Source organism: Euprymna scolopes, chromosome 46 (assembly GCF_053919585.1).
Source record: "Euprymna scolopes isolate OS-2025 chromosome 46, ASM5391958v1, whole genome shotgun sequence".
Classification (NCBI taxonomy): Eukaryota; Metazoa; Mollusca; class Cephalopoda; order Sepiida; family Sepiolidae; genus Euprymna; species Euprymna scolopes.
Genome location: NC_136527.1, coordinates 99746642 through 99765804, shown reverse-complemented (window position 1 = coordinate 99765804; position 19163 = coordinate 99746642). Strand labels below are relative to the sequence as shown.

The 19163-nt window shown below is 36.9% G+C and overlaps 1 protein-coding gene across 19 annotated transcripts in view; it reads right to left on the bottom strand.

Annotated features, from left to right (window-relative positions):
* The window catches only part of LOC145270654 (RIMS-binding protein 2-like), a 1565000-nt gene that overhangs the window by 211254 nt on the left and 1334583 nt on the right, over window positions 1-19163 (bottom strand). For all 19 annotated transcript variants that reach the window (XM_080126270.1, XM_080126275.1, XM_080126269.1 and 16 more), the window contains one exon: window positions 7757-7957. In XM_080126270.1, coding sequence (XP_079982396.1) covers window positions 7757-7957 — 201 coding nt within the window. The remainder of the gene's footprint in view (window positions 1-7756; window positions 7958-19163) is intronic.

The following is a 19163-nucleotide window of genomic DNA, read 5'->3' as shown; positions in this document are numbered from 1 at the left end:
ATTTTTTACCTTTCTGATTAGTATAATATAAATTTTTTACCTTTCTGATTAGTATAATATAAATTTTTTTTCTAATTACCCTATACATCATCTGATTCACCATTGATTCCTCTATGATTTTACCTTTTCATATTTGACTTTACTTGACATATAGTGTTCGCGTCAATTTAAAAAAATTTATATAATACTAATCAGGAAGGTAAAAAATTTATATTATACTAATCATAGTATAATATAAATTTTTTTTTTCCTCCTTTATTTCATTCCTCTTTCAATTTTTACTTCTTTTTTTTCCTCCTTTTCATTCTCTTTTGTTTTCTGGGTTTTTTTTTTTTACTTTTTCCACTCTACTTTTCAATTCAAAAGAATTTTTTAACCTTCATTTTGTCTTCGTGCTCCCCACCTCTTTTTCTTGAATTCTAAAGCTCTTTTGTGGAGAAAAAAAAAATATCAACATGTCCTAAATTACATGTTAATCCTAACAGGGTTTTGGGTGGCAGGTGTGGAGTGGGGAGGGGCAACAACCATTGAATGGTATTACTGCTGCGTCTTATAGTATTGCAATCAAATCGACTATTAAAGCGAGTTGGGGAGGAATGACATTTCCCTGGTTTTCAAAATCAATCAGACCGACTCTTTGATTTATTTCGACTAGCAGAGAGACCCGACGTCGCCCGGAACGGAATGAGGATCAACAAATCTTCCACACTATTTCATTTATGGTCCCCCCTGCGCAAAACTTTCACAAGAAACACTCGTCTAGCTGTAAACACTATCAATAATTCCCCCCACTCTTTATCTGTGCCTAAACCTAAACGTAGATTCCATGAACAAAGCTTTTTTATTAGAACTGCACGCCTGTGGAATTGTCTTCCGTTTTCCTGCTTTCCGGCTGACTACAATATGGTAGTCTTCAAGTCTAACGTAAATAAGTTTTTGATGAGCCGTTCCATATAATTATCAAATTTACCAAATTTTCATTACTAATGATTACTATATTGTCCAATTTCTACTGTACACTCTTAAACCCTTATCCTTGAGTGGCCTCTTGGCCTTGATAATGTGTTGATACCTATGAAAAAAAAAAAAAGAAAAAACCACTTCCAATACTTTTATTTTCATTGAAATCGGTGAAATTCCTCATTTTTCAATTAAATTGATTAATTACCTACTCTCGTCAGGGACCCACTGTGGTGCACCAGGAAGAAGTTTCCCATTCCTTCCCACAATGGTTTAGTCCAGAATACATTTTAGTCTACATTGCACTGTAGAGAACCCACTGACGATCTTATAAAGATTATTTTTTATATATAATGGCTTGAATTAAAGTTTAAAATACGAAAGTCAAGTATCAGGGTTCAATTGTGTTCTAAACAGAAACATTCCTTTCAAACATGTTCCTGTTTCATCAAAGAAAATACTGTTGATTTCATAGGCCAGACCCTTCTGCTTGTGCGACTATAAAACTTTTTATAATCGATTTTTGCTACTTGTCATGAAATAAATTTTTTTTTTAACATCAAGGCCAAGAGGCCACTCGAGGATAAGGGTTAAAGAGTGTACAGTAGACAATTGGACATTAGTAATGGAAATTCGGTAAATTTGTTAACTTATATGGAACGGCTCATCAAAACTTGTTTACATTGGACTTGAAGACAACCAGATTGTAGTCAGCCGGAAAGCAGGAAAACAGAAGAGATTTCCACAGGCCGTGCAGTTCTAAGAAAGAAACTTTGTTCATGGAATCTACGTTTAGGTTTAGACGCAGATAAAGAGTGGGGGGAATTATTGATAGTGGTTTCAGCTAGACAAGTGTTTCTCGTGAAAGTTTGGCGAGGGGGGATCATAGATTGGAGCTCAGTCGAGCACTTGCCATGAAAATAACGATAAAGCAGAGACAAACTCGCAACATCTCTTCTGTGAGAAAGAGGTTGCAGGGAAGAGAAAAGGACATCCCCTACGAAGTCTATTTTGAACTCTATCAAGGCAGGACAAGTCCTTTCTAGCAGCTCCTGCCCAGATGTGGCAACAGGATTCTATCCTGGGACGTACCTGGCTCTTATATAGATAGAGAATTGCATCAGCAGTGAGATATCTACTGGATCGATAGAAGGATCCTGCCATTTTTCCAGCGGCCTTGGCAACGCATTTAATGTATGTGCTCTAATTGTATGAAATTTCAAACATATCGGCCCAGTCATTTTGGAGTCCATAGGGAAGAAACTGACAAAGAGATTACTGATTCTAAGTAGGCCTTAGGATGAACAAATAAAAAAGGGGTCAAAAGAAAAACAAAAAACAAGCATCATTAACAATTTCAGTTTTACGTGTTGACACATGTTAAACGATCTCTGCCAAGGTCTTCATTTATACATCTTTCTCTCAAATACATCGTTATCATCACCCCCCCCCCCCTCCGACCCGTTTTTTTTTTCTGATGTCTAACTCTGTCCTGTGAGGAGGCATAGTAAATAGGCACACCTACAAACTCAAATACTCTTATCCATTCTTTAATTGTGACCATACCGACAAAGATTGCTGTTCCGCACACAAGCAATGCTGGACGATGCTAGATAACCTTGCTAGCCTAGGATAAATTGGTTGTTCGCATCGTGAAGACTAACCATGCGAAGGTGGAACAATAGATAACACTTTACTGACCCAGAAGACCCTACTATTCACACAAATCGTGTAGAAGGTATATAGAGTTTGTGCAAAGTTAAATTCAGATCTACGAAAGGGTCGAATAAAGCAAATTTCAATCAATACCTGCAAGAATTCCTTTGGCGGCGGTGAATGAAATAAAAATATTTCGGAAATATTTTGTTTTGGATACGTTTTCATATGATAGGTGATTAAAAAATTCAACACCCAACCAGGATTTTTATAACACTTTTGGCCATCCATACTGACTGGAGAAATTGAAAAGGCTTCTCTTCAGTTTAATGAGGATTGTAGAATAAGCAATGTCGAACGATGCCAGATGACCTTGCTAGCTTATGATAAATTGGTTGTTTGTAATTAAATTCAAATAAATGTTTATCTATATATAAAAGCCAAAATGTGTCTATGTATGTTCGCTTTTTGTGTATGTCGAAGAAAGGCTTTTTTTCCGAGAAGCGGTCGGTCGGCTCACAACTTCTTAAAAACTTTTTATATCACATAGAAATCATAATATCTACGAGTTAACAATGGAGGTCGCCTGTCTATTTAATTTGCTCACCTTCGAAAAGATAAATATTCAACATTTTTCGCATAATAAAAGCGACACTAATTCTGGCGGTATTTTCCCGGTCGCGATCGCCAGAAATGTCCGAAAGCAATCAGATTTGATCAATGTGGGAATATACCCACAAAATTATTGTTCCACCCTGTATACCCACAAAATTATCATTCAACCCTGTATACCCACAAATTTGTTGTTCCACCCTGTATACCCACAAAATTATTGTTCCACCCTGTATACCCACAAAATTATTGTTCCACCCTGTATACCCACAAAATTATTGTTCCACCCTGTATACCCACAAATTTGTTGTTCCACCCTGTATACCCACAAAATTATCATTCAACCCTGTATACCCACAAATTTATCGTTCCACCCTGTATACCCACAAATTTGCTGTTCCACCCTGTATACCCACAAAATTATCATTCAACCCTGTATACCCACAAAATTATCATTCAACCCTGTATACCCACAAAATTATCATTCAACCCTGTATACCCACAAATTTATCGTTCCACCCTGTATACCCACAAAATTATTGTTCCACCCGGTATACCCACAAAATTATCATTCAACCCTGTATACCCACAAAATTATCATTCAACCCTGTATACCCACAAATTTATCGTTCCACCCTGTATACACACAAAATTATTGTTCCACCCTGTATACCCACAAAATTATCATTACACCCTGTATACCCACAAATTTGTTGTTCCACCCTGTATACCCACAAAATTATCATTCAACCCTGTATACCCACAAATTTGTTGTTCCACCCTGTATACCCACAAAATTATCATTCAACCCTGTATACCCACAAATTTATCGTTCCACCCTGTATACCCACAAATTTGCTGTTCCACCCTGTATACCCACACAATTATCATTCAACCCTGTATACCCACAAAATAATCATTCAACCCTGTATACCCACAAAATAATCATTCAACCCTGTATACCCACAAAATTATCATTCAACCCTGTATACCCACAAAATTATCATTCAACCCTGTATACCCACAAAATTATCATTCAACCTTGTATACCCACAAATTTATCGTTCCACCCTGTATACCCACAAAATTATTGTTCCACCCTGTATACCCACAAAATTATCATTCAACCCTGTATACCCACAAATTTGTTGTTCCACCCTGTATACCCACAAATTTATCGTTCCACCCTGTATACCCACAAAATTATTGTTCCACCCTGTATACCCACAAAATTATCATTCAACCCTGTATACCCACAAATTTGTCATTCCACCCTGTATACCCACAAATTTGTTGCTCCACCTTGTATACCCACAAATTTGCTGTTCCACCCTGTATACCCACAAAATTATCATTCAACCCTGTATACCCACAAAATTATCATTCAACCCTGTATACCCACAAATTTGTTGTTCCACCCTGTATACCCACAAATTTGTTGCTCCACCTTGTATACCCACAAATCTGCTGTTCCACCCTGTATACCCACAAAATTATCATTCAACCCTGTATACCCACAAAATTATCATTCAACCCTGTATACCCACAAATTTGTTGTTCCACCCTGTATACCCACAAATTTATCGTTCCACCCTGTATACCCACAAAATTATAGTTCCACCCTGTATACCCACAAAATTATCATTCAACCCTGTATACCCACAAATTTGTCATTCCACCCTGTATACCCACAAATTTGTTGCTCCACCTTGTATACCCACAAATTTGCTGTTCCACCTTGTATACCCACAAATTTGCTGTTCCACCTTGTATACCCACAAAATTATCATTCAACCCTGTATACCCACAAAATTATCATTCAACCCTGTATACCAACAAATTTGTTGTTCCACCCTGTATACCCACAAATTTATCGTTCCACCCTGTATACCCACAAAATTATTGTTCCACCCTGTATACCCACAAAATTATCATTCAACCCTGTATACCCACAAATTTGTCATTCCACCCTGTATACCCACAAATTTGTTGCTCCACCTTGTATACCCACAAATTTGCTGTTCCACCTTGTATACCCACAAAATTATCATTCAACCCTGTATACCCACAAAATTATCATTCAACCCTGTATACCCACAAATTTGTTGTTCCACCCTGTATACCCACAAATTTATCGTTCCACCCTGTATACCCACAAAATTATTGTTCCACCCTGTATACCCACAAAATTATCATTCAACCCTGTATACCCACAAATTTGTCATTCCACCCTGTATACCCACAAATTTGTTGCTCCACCTTGTATACCCACAAATTTGCTGTTCCACCCTGTATACCCACAAAATTATCATTCAACCCTGTATACCCACAAATTTGTTGTTCCACCATGTATACCCACAAATTTATCGTTCCACCCTGTATACCCACAAAATTATTGTTCCACCCTGTATACCCACAAAATTATCATTCAACCCTGTATACCCACAAATTTGTCATTCCACCCTGTATACCCACAAATTTGTTGCTCCACCTTGTATACCCACAAATTTGCTGTTCCACCCTGTATATCCACAAAATTATCATTCAACCCTGTATACCCACAAAATTATAATTCAACCCTGTATACCCACAAATTTGTTGTTCCACCCTGTATACCCACAAATTTATCGTTCCACCCTGTATACCCACAAAATTATTGTTCCACCCTGTGTACCCACAAAATTATCATTCAACCCTGTATACCCACAAATTTGTCATTCCACCCTGTATACCCACAAATTTGTTGCTCCACCTTGTATACCCACAAATTTGCTGTTCCACCCTGTATACCCACAAAATTATCATTCAACCCTGTATACCCACAAAATTATCATTCAACCCTGTATACCCACAAATTTGTTGTTCCACCCTGTATACCCACAAATTTATCGTTCCACCCTGTATACCCACAAAATTATTGTTCCACCCTGTATACCCACAAAATTATCATTCAACCCTGTATACCCACAAATTTGTCATTCCACCCTGTATACCCACAAATTTGTTGCTCCACCTTGTATACCCACAAATTTGCTGTTCCACCCTGTATACCCACAAAATTATTGTTCCACCCTGTATACCCACAAAATTATCATTCAACCCTGTATACCCACAAATTTGTCATTCCACCCTGTATACCCACAAATTTGTTGCTCCACCTTGTATACCCACAAATTTGCTGTTCCACCCTGTATACCCACAAATTTATCGTTCCACCCTGTATACCCACAAATTTGCTGTTCCACACTGTATACCCACAAATTTGCTGTTCCACCCTGTATACCCACAAATTTATCGTTCCACCCTGTATACCCACAAATTTATCGTTCCACCCTGTATACCCACAAATTTGTTGTTCCACACTGTATACCCACAAAATTATCATTCAACCCTGTATACCCACAAATTTGCTGTTCCACCCTGCATTTCCTACTGTACGAACAATAGACCCGATGTCATAAATATATGCACGTTTTGCATATTCAATAGACAATTAAGAACATGAACGTTAGACAACATCAGTAAACAGTTATATACATTTCTTATATAGGCGTTTTGGTATCGATCACACCCCCAACCCTTACCTCCACTAAGAAACAATAAGTTCACGTTGTTTACAAAATGGCAGAAAGCTTCAGTGGGGGAAGATGTGGCTGGTTACCTTTAATGCATCCAAAACCAAACTCCTATCCTTACATTATCAACGCTCTGATCCCCATCTGGCATCAATTGTGATGGATGGCTCTCGTCTGGATGAGGCCCCGTGTTTTGACAAGCTTCTGGGTTTGACCTTTACTCCTGATCTGAAATGGAACACGTACATCAAGTCTGTTGCCAAGGTCGCTGGAAAGATGGTGGGATCCTTCTACCGCTCCAGAAGATATCTCACTACTGATGCAATTCTCTATCTATATAAAAGCCAAGTACGTCCAAGGATGGAATACTGTTGCCATATCTGGGCAGGAGCTGCTAAAAACAGCCTATCCTGCCTTGACAGAGTACAAAATAGACTTCGTGGCTTAGTAGGGGATGCCCTTTTCTCTACCCTGCAACCTCTCTCCCACAGAAGAGACGTTGCGAGCCTATCCTTGTTTTATCGTTATTTCCATGGCAGGTGCTCGTCTGAACTTCAATCTCTGGTCCCCCCTCGCCAATCTTTCACGAAAAACACCCGTCTAGCCAAATCCACTGTGAAAAATTTCCCCCACTCTTTATCTATGCCTAAATCAAAACGTGGATTCCATGAACAAAGCTTCTTTCTTAGAACTGTACGACTGTGGAACTCTGTTCCGTCTGCCTGCTTCCCACCGGACTACAACTTGGATGTCTTCAAGTCCAATGTTAACAAATTCCTAATGAACCGCCCCCTTAATTAAACACTTCATCAAATCTCCACACTAACGTAATGTACTTGCAATAACCCTTATCCCTGAGTGGCTTCCGGGCCTTGATAAGTGGTGATCACTGTAAAAAAAAAAAAAAAAGCAAATTAAATGATATGTTAAGAATCAAATTTTAAAAAACTTACTTCATCCATTTCTCCACTGATGAAGACATAGTCACCAGAACTTAACGGCAGCTCAGCCTCTGGATTTTCATTCGGTGAGAACTGAAAGGGGTCGTAATTGTATTTGGCTATGTAGACCTGTAGTTGTCCAGAGTCGATTAAGGCTGGTAACCGACCATCAGCCAGAAGACGTCCACTTGACCTGTTCATATTTTGCGCACTCTGAAAATACAAGAAAATTGTTTAAAAAATATTAAAGACCTTCAGAATTGATTTTTCTCATTCATAAACAAATGTTAAATACCAATTAAAATGTAAAAATGCTTCTCTTCAGTGACAAAAAAAATTTCTTCACAATAAAATCGCTATCTCTGCTATCATATAACAATCACTTTGTGTGTGTGTGTGTGTTCCTCCCTCATAGGTTCCAAAACGGCTGACCCTGTCTTTTTCAAATTTCGCACAAATCTACTTTATATGTCTGACAGTGTTCCTAGATAGGTTTTCTACAGAAATTCACCTGATGAAAATCGGAAAAAATTCGATCTTATAAATAGTCTCTCTTTTCTTATAAATAAAAAAGAGGACACAAACTTCAACCAAAACTGTTCTTTATCCATATCACTACGCCAGGTTTAATAGGTCTGTTTTCACGATACATAGCCGTAAGAATTGCATAGTCATAGTTGATGGTGTACAACTTATTACCAACTGTTCTTTCTGATATACTAGCAGTTCAGCCCGGCTTTGCTCGGGCCCTATGTACTGTGCATAACTTTATGTGCATATATATATATATGTATAAGGAATGAAAAAATACCAGCGGTGGTTGACGTTATGAGAAAAATAGAAAAAACCGAATGAAATTATTAAAAATCAACGTTTCGTCCTTATTTCAGAGGACATCTTCAGGATAATTGAAATAAAAAATAAAAATGTAAGAAAAGAAAAAGTCATAGATCGTGCGAAAAAGACAGTTCTTGAGTCCTACCCATGTACGCACACATATGTTTGTCCTTCCCGACATGGGTAGGACTCAAGAACTGTCTTTTTCGCACGATCTATGACTTTTTCTTTTCTTACATTTTTATTTTTTATTTCAATTATCCTGAAGATGTCCTCTGAAATAAGGACGAAACGTTTATTTTTAATAATTTCATTCGTTTTTTTTCTATTTTTCTCATAACATATATATATATATATATATATATATATATATATATATACATTAAAAAGTTTGATTCATGTCCAGGTAACCTACATCTAAAATTTCAAGTTCTTAGACCCAAATTTGGTGGAAGAGTTTGTTAGAGTCTGCAAAGGTCAACTTTTTTTAACTTTGACCTTTTGGCAACCAAATTTTCGCCCAAAAACTAATTCAAAAACTTGCTGCATGCCTGAATAAGCTTTATGTAAAATTTCAAATGTTTATCAAGGCTCGGAAGCCACTCGGGGATAAGAGCTATTGCGTGTACAGTAATCAATGGGATAATATCGTAGTAATCGTTATTAATGGAGATTTAATAAATTGAATTACTTAAGGGGATGATTTATCAGGAATTTGTTTATGTTGGACTTGAAGACATCCAAGTTGTAGTCAGGTGGGAAACAGGCAAACGGAAGAGAGTTCCATAGGCGTGCACTTCTACAAAAGAAGCCTTGTTCATGGAATCTACGTTTTGATTTAGGCACAGATAATGAATATATATATATATATATATATATATATATATATATATATATATATATATACTAGCAAAAGTACCCGTCGTTGACTGGGTTCCAAAAACAGCTTACAGAAAATGGGCTCTGATTTATGAAAGTATGATAGGTTATGAAAAGGAAGGGTTGTAAAGAGATAGCTTCGAATTTGGGGGTATCAATACCAAAGCAAAATATGATGAAAGTAAAAATAAAATAGATAAACCCCATAATTTATTATACCATACCTGTTCACACTGAAACACATCATTATCTGTGGAACTATATTAAAAAACCTTGTTAAACTTTGTGACATATTTCCATTCTATGGAGGTCATGCGCGAACGAACACCCCATAATTTTATTATACCATATTTCTTCAAACCGAAACATAATTATCAAAGTATACTTACGCAGATAGATATGAAAAGTCTTTATTAAAGTTTGTGCCTATTTCCATTCTGTGGAGGCCAGGCACGAACGCAGACCCCACAATTTTATTATACCATCCCTATTTAAGTTAAAACATACTTATCAAAGTATTATGTACATCTATACCAAAAACACTTGTAAACGTTTTTTTTTAATTTGTAAATTTTTTATTTCCATACTTTGTGGACCAGGCGCGAACGCATACCTCACAATTTTAATGAACCACCGTTCTGCCAGATCAAACATACCCATTCCTGTGTCTCGATACATCTTCTATCATTATATGTAATCAGGTTTTTTTTAAAATAGTGAACCATATAGGAGCCTATTCGTGATCAGACACACACACAAACAGACACACACACATTCAGCTTTATATATTAAATGTTTAATTGTTATGACCTTCCATTTCATTTTATCAAGAATTTTACATAAGTTTTCGTTTCGGTTTCGATGGCACTCAAATCATCCATATTTTTTATAAACAATTTTACTGTGAATTCTTCATAAGTTTTGGTTTCAATTAAGCTGAAGGAACTCAAGTCATGTATACATATATCAACAACAAAACCACGTAAACAGATGAACGATAAAAACGACTATGGCATCATAATGTAATGGATTAGGGCGCTAGACTGAAATACAAGGTTGAAATCCTACCAACAGTCAAGCTATGCTGAAGAGGAGTAGGACTCCAAAACATGCATGTCCACAGATTACTGTTTTTAAAAAAAAAAATATATTCCTTAAAAATATACGCTGGTGAAACTCAGCGTAAATTGGAAAAAAGGCTCAATGAACACAAAAGAGATATAAAAAATAGCAATTCTCTAAGTGCATTATTCTCTCATTCAACATAACCATACTTTTGACTTTAAACAAGCAAAAGTAGTTAAATTTATTTCAAATAAACCGCGCCGGAGACTTCTTGAATCTGCGCTTATCGCAATTTCAAGCACAATTAAACAACGTGCAGGTTTCTATAACATAGCGCCATTAATAAGTAAACTGTTATTAAAAGAACATTATTTAACTGTGGACACAGGTTAACTTTCTCACACCAATTCAAACACCCCCTGTAATAATTAACACATAATCTCAATCAATAAATTACATAAAAAACACTCATTTCATTTCTGTTACAAACTTATATTTGAATTTCAACAGATATATCTTTTTCCCAATAGAATATAAACTTGCGTTCATAGTTTTAAATTAAATTAACGACTATATGACGTCACTAAAATTTCCTTCTCTTTAACAGCGCCAGCCCCCCCCTCCTTTTTGAAGTTCCAACATCAATTTTCCTTTTCTTTGTAATAGAACTGCGTCACACTGTGCACGTGAAACATTTTCAAATATTTTGTACTAGTATATTTTTTGGTTTCTTAATCTCATTCATCCAGAGGAAGTCTCGAAATAAAGACGAAACGTTGATGAACACATAATACGGTTTGTTCCTTTTTATTTTCTCTCTCTCTCTCTCTCTATATATATATATATAATTTTGAGAATGTGAGAGATTATATAATTATTTCCACAGCCAAACAATGTTGAATGCAAAGGCTCGGATTTCGAATCCCGAGTTCGGACATGTCGTACTGATGAGCCCAAATAAGGGTGAAACTCGAGTCTTGGACCTCCAGTTTGTTGGCTGTCATGGCTCTTGTAATCTGCAACGTTGTTTAGAAATAATTCTGGTATATATATATATATATATAATGAAAAAAGAATTACAATTTAGTTTACAAATAATCCAAAATAGTCAACTTAAAAATATATTATAAATATTAAAGACTTAAAATTAATATCTCACATCAATGATCTCCCAAAACACATACTTAAATAATTCGTTGACATCTATGCTGATGACACGACCATCTATGGCAACACATCAAAGGCTGTAAATGACAAAGTTCTTTCTAATTCTCTCTCCTCTGATCTCGAGCGCGTGGTTCAGTGAGGGAAGACGTGGCTGGTTACCTTTAATGCATCTAAAACCAAACTCCTATCCTTACATCATGAACCGCCCCCTTAAGTAAACACTTCATTAAATCTTCACACTAATGTACTGTACTTGCAATAACCCTTATCCCTGAGTGGCTTCCGGGCCTTGATAAGTGGTGACCACCGTGTAAAAAAAAAAAAATCTCACAGTAACGGGATGCCTTCGGATTCTTTACACCTGGATATTCCAATTTTACAAACACTTTTGGGTTTTACCGTCCTTGAATCTTCCACTCTTCAACCGAACATCCATTCACGTGAAATCATTTTTCATTTTTTCCCCCATTCCGTTTGCTTCCCTGTTTTTTTTTTAACTTTTAGCAAGTACGCCCTATAGCTTACTTGCAATTTCATTAAATATTTTATAAGCAAAATCTGATTCCGCATTCTGCTAATTCCTCTTCTCTAATGAGAAGGAAAGTATTTCTTTTGAAACTCCATGGATTAAGGACAATCCACTTCTTATGTGTAACATACATTCCCATAAAATCATAATATTACAGGTGGCCTGACGCCTACCTAGTGGATTGATAGGAACGAGTGCTTTTTTTTTTTAAAGACACCGTCGCTAGATGGATTGCCAACCAAAAGAGCACGTCACGTGCCTTATTAATGCCCCGTAAACGCTAAATAAGCACTTGTTATAGCAAGATCCAGAATCCGATCGGAAAAAGAAACGAACGATCCATTGAAAAGCTGAATTAATCCGACAGACTTTAAAATATTGCGATTGTAGAGGATCAAGGGAAAAAGAACAAACAAAAAATCCACACGGGTGGGATGGGGGTGGGGGGGGGGAGATGGGTGATTGCACCAAGAGAACTAAGAGAAAGATCCAATACAATATGTGAGATAGATTGATGACATTGATTTTAGGATGGTAAGGGGGGGGGTTGCGGAAAGAAAATTAAGGAAGGAATAAATAAGGTTGGGGAGGACGAGGAAATTAGGTCTTAGACGGGGGAGGGGGGTTTGTAAACGCGAGAGGATAGCGGGCTTGAAGATAGGGTGGATTTTTAAGAAATGGGATGGTTGTGGATGTGGTAGTCATTTTGAACACTGCAGGGTGGAATCGAAGACTGATGTAGAAGAGAATGGAAGATCCAGAGAGGTGTAGAATTCAGAGGAGCAGAGGGGGCAGGGAATTCTGAAAGACAGCGGATGGAGGATTCGGAGAAGGAACAAAGACATTTTGAGAAATTGGAAATTAGAGATGCAGGGAATTGGAAATAGAGAAGATGGAAATGAAGGTTGACTGGTTGGTTGGTTTTGTATTACGGCATATCAACCCTTTTTAGATTATTTAATGCCGAATCCAAAGATTTGGAAGAAAATTTTTTTTAATAGAATATATTTGTTGTTTTCAAGTCGGTTTCTATTTAACCCATAGTTGGGACCCTAACAGGTACTACCACTCCGGGTCAGAGTGGACCTGGGAGCAATGGTAATTAAAGGGTGGCTCCACACTCCCCAAAGCCCACAAGCTGGGGTCTCACCACTGGATATAGTTTAAGGTCATATCCAGGACCTGGAAATGAAGGAGACAGGGATGGAGTTGAAGACGGAGGATTTGGAGAGTTGGAGAGATAAATAACATTATGAGAGGATTGAGGACGATTGATGGCGTCGACCAAATTCGAATACTTAAGACGGTTCATGACACGGATCTGTTGATATTGGATTCCAAGATGACTGTGTTGTAATTTGCAAGAAAACAGTTCCATAGTAATGTGTTCCGCAGACGGGAAATTCTTAGGAAGAAATGTTTTCAGAAATTGTGGCTGGTGCTAGGCACATGAAGGAAGGTAGTCAAAAGAAGGCAGTTTGGAAAAAATGCTCATTTTGGCTGTTGCCATGTGAAGACGTGATTGATTTTCAGTTGAGAAGGATGAAGAACTTTATAAAAATTCTTTTTTTTTTTACAAGGGAGTCACCACTTATCAAGGACCGAAGGCCACTCGAGGATAAGGGCTAATGAATGTAAGGTGGTGATGTAGTAATTGTTAAAATAATTAAACTTAGAATGATTGATGGAATGGACCAAGTTCAAAGAATTGTTTGAATGGTCCATGGTCGGAATTTGATGACATTTGTTCAGAGGATGATCATGTTAGAAGCAATCCGTGATAATGTGTTCCGCAAATTTTAAGTTCTTGTGAAGAATATCTGTTTGTGAAAATTCTCCCTTATGCTAGACACATGGAAGAAGAGGAAGAAAAACAATTGTTTTTGTTATGATAGAAAAAACAAGTTCTTGCTGTGAATGCCTAGGCAGAGGATTCAGAAAATTCAAATATGGAGTCATGGATGGAGTTTTAAAGAGCAGGAGTGTTGGGACACTTTTAAGGCGAAAATGGACAAATAGATAAAACTAATGGGTAGGGGGGAGGCCCAACTTTGCCCGGTTGTAAAATATGCTTAAATGCAATATTTTAATTTTTCCAGATTTCGTATATATCTATGTATCTATTTCTTAAATATTTCTTACTACATTATCCTATTGTCGACCTATCTATCTATCTATCTAACTGAAGAGATGGTAGACTATTAGATTAGAGACTGTTTGGGGAGGAACTCTGTTCCAGAAATAGATGCGAGTGGTTGGTACACTAGCTCAGATGTGACAACAGTAACCCATGCATTGGTGAATTTTGCCTGTGTAGACATATAGACATTATCTACATATATGATTGCCTTCTAATTTACTCTTATATATTGTACCTAACTTTAATATTTATTAAATATACTACATTATCTTATTGTTATGTAGTAGGTCGAACACAAGAAAGTGTCGACCTATCTATCTATCTATCTATCTATCTATCTAACTGAAGAGATGGTAGACTATTAGATTAGAGACTCTGTTTGGGGAGGAACTCTGTTCCAGAAATAGATGCGAGTGGTTGGTACACTAGCTCAGATGTGACAACAGTAACCCATGCATTGGTGAATTTTGCCTGTGTAGACATATAGACATTATCTACATATATGATTGCCTTCTAATTTACTCTTATATATTGTACCTAACTTTAATATTTATTAAATATACTACATTATCTTATTGTTATGTAGTAGGTCGAACACAAGAAAGTGTCGACCTATCTATCTATCTATCTATCTATCTATCTAACTGAAGAGATGGTAGACTATTAGATTAGAGACTCTGTTTGGGGAGGAACTCTGTTCCAGAAATAGATGCGAGTGGTTGGTACACTAGCTCAGATGTGACAACAGTAACCCATGCATTGGTGAATTTTTGCCTGTGTAGACATATAGAGATTATCTACATATATGATTGCCTTCTAATTTACTCTTATATATTGTACCTACCTTTAATATTTATTGAATATACATTATCCTATTGTTATGTAGTAAGTCGAACACAAGAAAGTGTCGACCTATCTATTTATCTATCTAACTGAAGAGATGGATGAGAGATGAATGTGAAGAATGTTGAAAGACTGTCAAAATATGGTAAATGATATTGTAGACAAGTTTACCGGAAGAGCTGGTCAGCTGATCGGATCTACGTGTATGTTATTCGTTGACATAATATTATTGAAATATAATTATTACAATGAATTCATAGTATAAAAAAATAGATAGCATAGCTTTTTATATAAACTCGTAAGAGATGATGTTAGTTTGATGGTAAACGATACAGACTGATGAACTGGATGTCTTAAGTTCGAATCCACTTCGTTCCACATAAATCACGTTTACGTTTGATGTTTGAAACTCTCACGTGAGTTGGAGTTTGGACTTTGAGCAGAGCATGCGGTTTAACAGGTCGTAATCCCTTTACTTGGGAGAGAGCTGACGTGTCTCAGAATGGCGACCTAGAATTAACGACGCAAGCAAAGATATTCACTTTTGATTCTTCTGGTATCGACACGTGGAAAGTGAATAAAAACTATATAAAACCAACCAGCGTTCTTGAAAGTGAATGAATATTCGTCCAAACAGGTTCCAGCCTCCTCTCCCAGAACAAGATGAATTCCGAAATACACATACCCGCATATGAACAATTCTCTCTCTCTCTCTCTCTTTATATATATATATATATATATATATATATATATATATATATATAACATAAATAAACAATTCCAGATAGACAAGATCAACGACAAATGAGGTGGGAGCTGACGTGTGTGAAAATAGAGACCTAGAATTAACCACGCAAGCAAAAGATATTCACTTTCCATTCTTCTGCGATCGACACTTGGAAAATGAATAAAAAACTATATAAAACCAATCATCGTCTTTGGGTCAATGTGTTTCGTCCAAACAGGTTCCCTCTAAGAGCAAGATGAATTCCAGGTGGACAAGATCAACGACGCATGAAGGTTTTTTTTTTTTTTTTTACATAGGCGTCACCACATTATCAAGGCCAAGAGGCCACTCAAGGATAAGGGTTAAAGAGTGTACAGTAGAAATTGGACATTATAGTAATCATTAGTAATGAAAATTTGGTAAAGTTGATAACTTATATGGAACGGCTCATCAAGAACTTATTTACGTTAGACTTGAAGACAACCATATTGTAGTCACCACACACATACACACACGCACACCTGCATATAAACAATTAGATATAAATATATCATAAATAGACAGCAACAACATAACAGGGTTCAAATAGTGAAGAACCACCATAGACATTTAGCAACACATGTACACATCAGAATGAACCCTTCGTCCCAAGTACACATATCCAGATTTAGACGATTGTACAACATACACCGTTTTTCTGCCTTTTTGGTACCCGATAGCACAACAATGTTGACATACGGATTCTCGTTACATCACCGAAATAAGTAATGTTAAGCCTGGTCAGTACCAGATTGCGTACCAATTGGGAATACCAGGCGCTGTATGTAGAAGAACGTCAACACCTTCCTGCAAGAATTGGAAAGCCGAACGCCACCGGCTCCCTTAAAGGGGATGTACATGCGATTGATGACCACTTGTGAGTTTCATGCTTCCAAGCATATCAACATTTAGGCGATAATACAACGCTATTTTTTTTAATTCTCATTTCGTATTTAGATGTTATCTATATTTGCATATCATTCAAACACGGTGAAAAGAGAGAGCTGACGTGTCTCAGAATGGCGACCTAGAATTAACGATGCAAGCAAAGATATTCACTTTCCATTCTTCTGCGATTGACACATGGAAAGTGGATAAAAACTTTATAAAACCAACCAGCGTTCTTGGAGTCAATGTATTTCATCCAAACAGGTTCAAATTCTAGGCTTCAAATAGTGACGAAGCAACGATAGACATTTAGTGACACGTATACACATTAGAATGAACCCTTCGTCACAAGTACGCATATAAACATTTAGATGATTATTCAACATACACTGTTTTAGTGCCTTTTTGGTACACCATTATATAATAGACCCCTTTTTGGTGCTGTACATGACATGCCCACAAGTATCAGAACGCAATTTAACCACCCGCATATTATGAAACAAAGGAACTATGTTATGTTTCTGCACATAGTGATACAGAAAAAAGGTTGGAATGTTCGAGAACATCGTTATATAAGGATTTGTCGTGAAAATCAAACCAGTTTATTCCAGTTTTTCTTTTGTCTTCCTAAAATAAAACTCCGCCGCTGGGCAGTGTTAAAATCCCCCATCTTGAATTTGCGCGCCACGCAGATGAACCTTAATTCTCATCATGGAAAATTACCACATCAAACAAGAATTAATTATTCTTTTAAACAATATTATTTCGAACTAATGTTTTCTTATCTGATGAACACACACACACACACACTTTAATGCCTGTTTTTCTCTAAAAAAAATAATCGCATTAATTTCAAGCCACGTACGACACTCTTCATAAAAATCAGTAATTTTAAACTCCATGCTATTCTCACGGAAACCTCATTTAGCTAGTCCTTCATAACGAACAACCCTTGACAATTTTTTCTAGTTTTTCGATACTTTATGCCCAAGAGATCTAACGGTACTATGTTCATGCCTTTTTGATGCGGATGATAAGTTTTTAGCAGACATACAAACGCACACACACACGGTTGAGATTAACTACATAATTGTTGTGGAGACGCCCACTAATTAGCATACATGGGTGAACAAGATATAGATAAAGGTATCAAGTCAGCAAGACCGGGGAGCTGTGTTCGAACGCCGGATAGGCAAGACGCATGTGCCGGTTGCTCCATGAAAGACTTTAACACGCCCTCTGCCGGACAATCTTCCAACTGCAGTACAACTGCACCTTTGTAAATATGTATTATCTTTTCGTCTTAATATATTTGTTTTACCTTTACTTTCTGCGTTCGTGTTGTTATTGATACAGACTTAACAATAATAGATTAACATATACCTAATCTCCTCTGGTGAAAAAAACACTTCTAGAAATAAAAAATATCAAGCAAGTACTTATCAATGTCAGATGTGTGTGTGTGTGTGCGTGCGTGTGTGCGTGTGTGTGTGTGCGCGTGTGTGTGTAAAAAATATCAAGCAAGTCCTTATCAATGCCAGATGTGTGTGGGCGCGCGCGCGCGCGCGTGTGTGTGTGTGTGTGTGTGTGTGTGTGTGTGTGTGTGTGTGTGTGTGTGTGTGTGTGTGTGTGTGTGTGTGTGTGTGTGTGTGTGTCTCATACAGAAATCAAGTGGTGGCTCCCGAAATGTAAAGAAAAACCAAGACAAGAAAGTGATACAGATGCAAGCAGTTTTGACATTCTGTAAAGATAAACGGATATGAAGTTCGGGCGTGTCACATCATTATTGTTAGTCCATGGGCCTTGCTAACGACTCAATATTTAAAAATAAAAAAAACAATGGCGCTAGCCACGTAAAATTGAAATAATGGAAGAAAATCTTTTTCGTCTTTGCCTGCACTTGAAGCGTTGTGTTAATTGAAAATAATTACGTATATAAATAGATACGTTCTGAAGGCTAAAAAACAATGCGTTTTTATACAAACAAATTTATTTGCTTATATCAGATATTTTTATATATACATGCATACAGAGAGAGAGAGAGAGAGAGAGAGAGAGAGAGAGAGAGAGAGAATATCCATAGACATCGGTTTCTCTGTACCACGGCTCTGTAGCTTGACATGGCAAGAGTTTCAATCTAAGATTCAAAACCAAACTGATTATTCAGTAGTTATGACCAGAAATGTAAAGAAAAACCAAGACAAGGAAGAGATACAGATGCAAGCCGTTTTGACATTCTGTAAAGATAAACGGATATGAAGTTCGGGCTTGTCACAGCAGGTGCAGCCGCACGACCGTAATATCA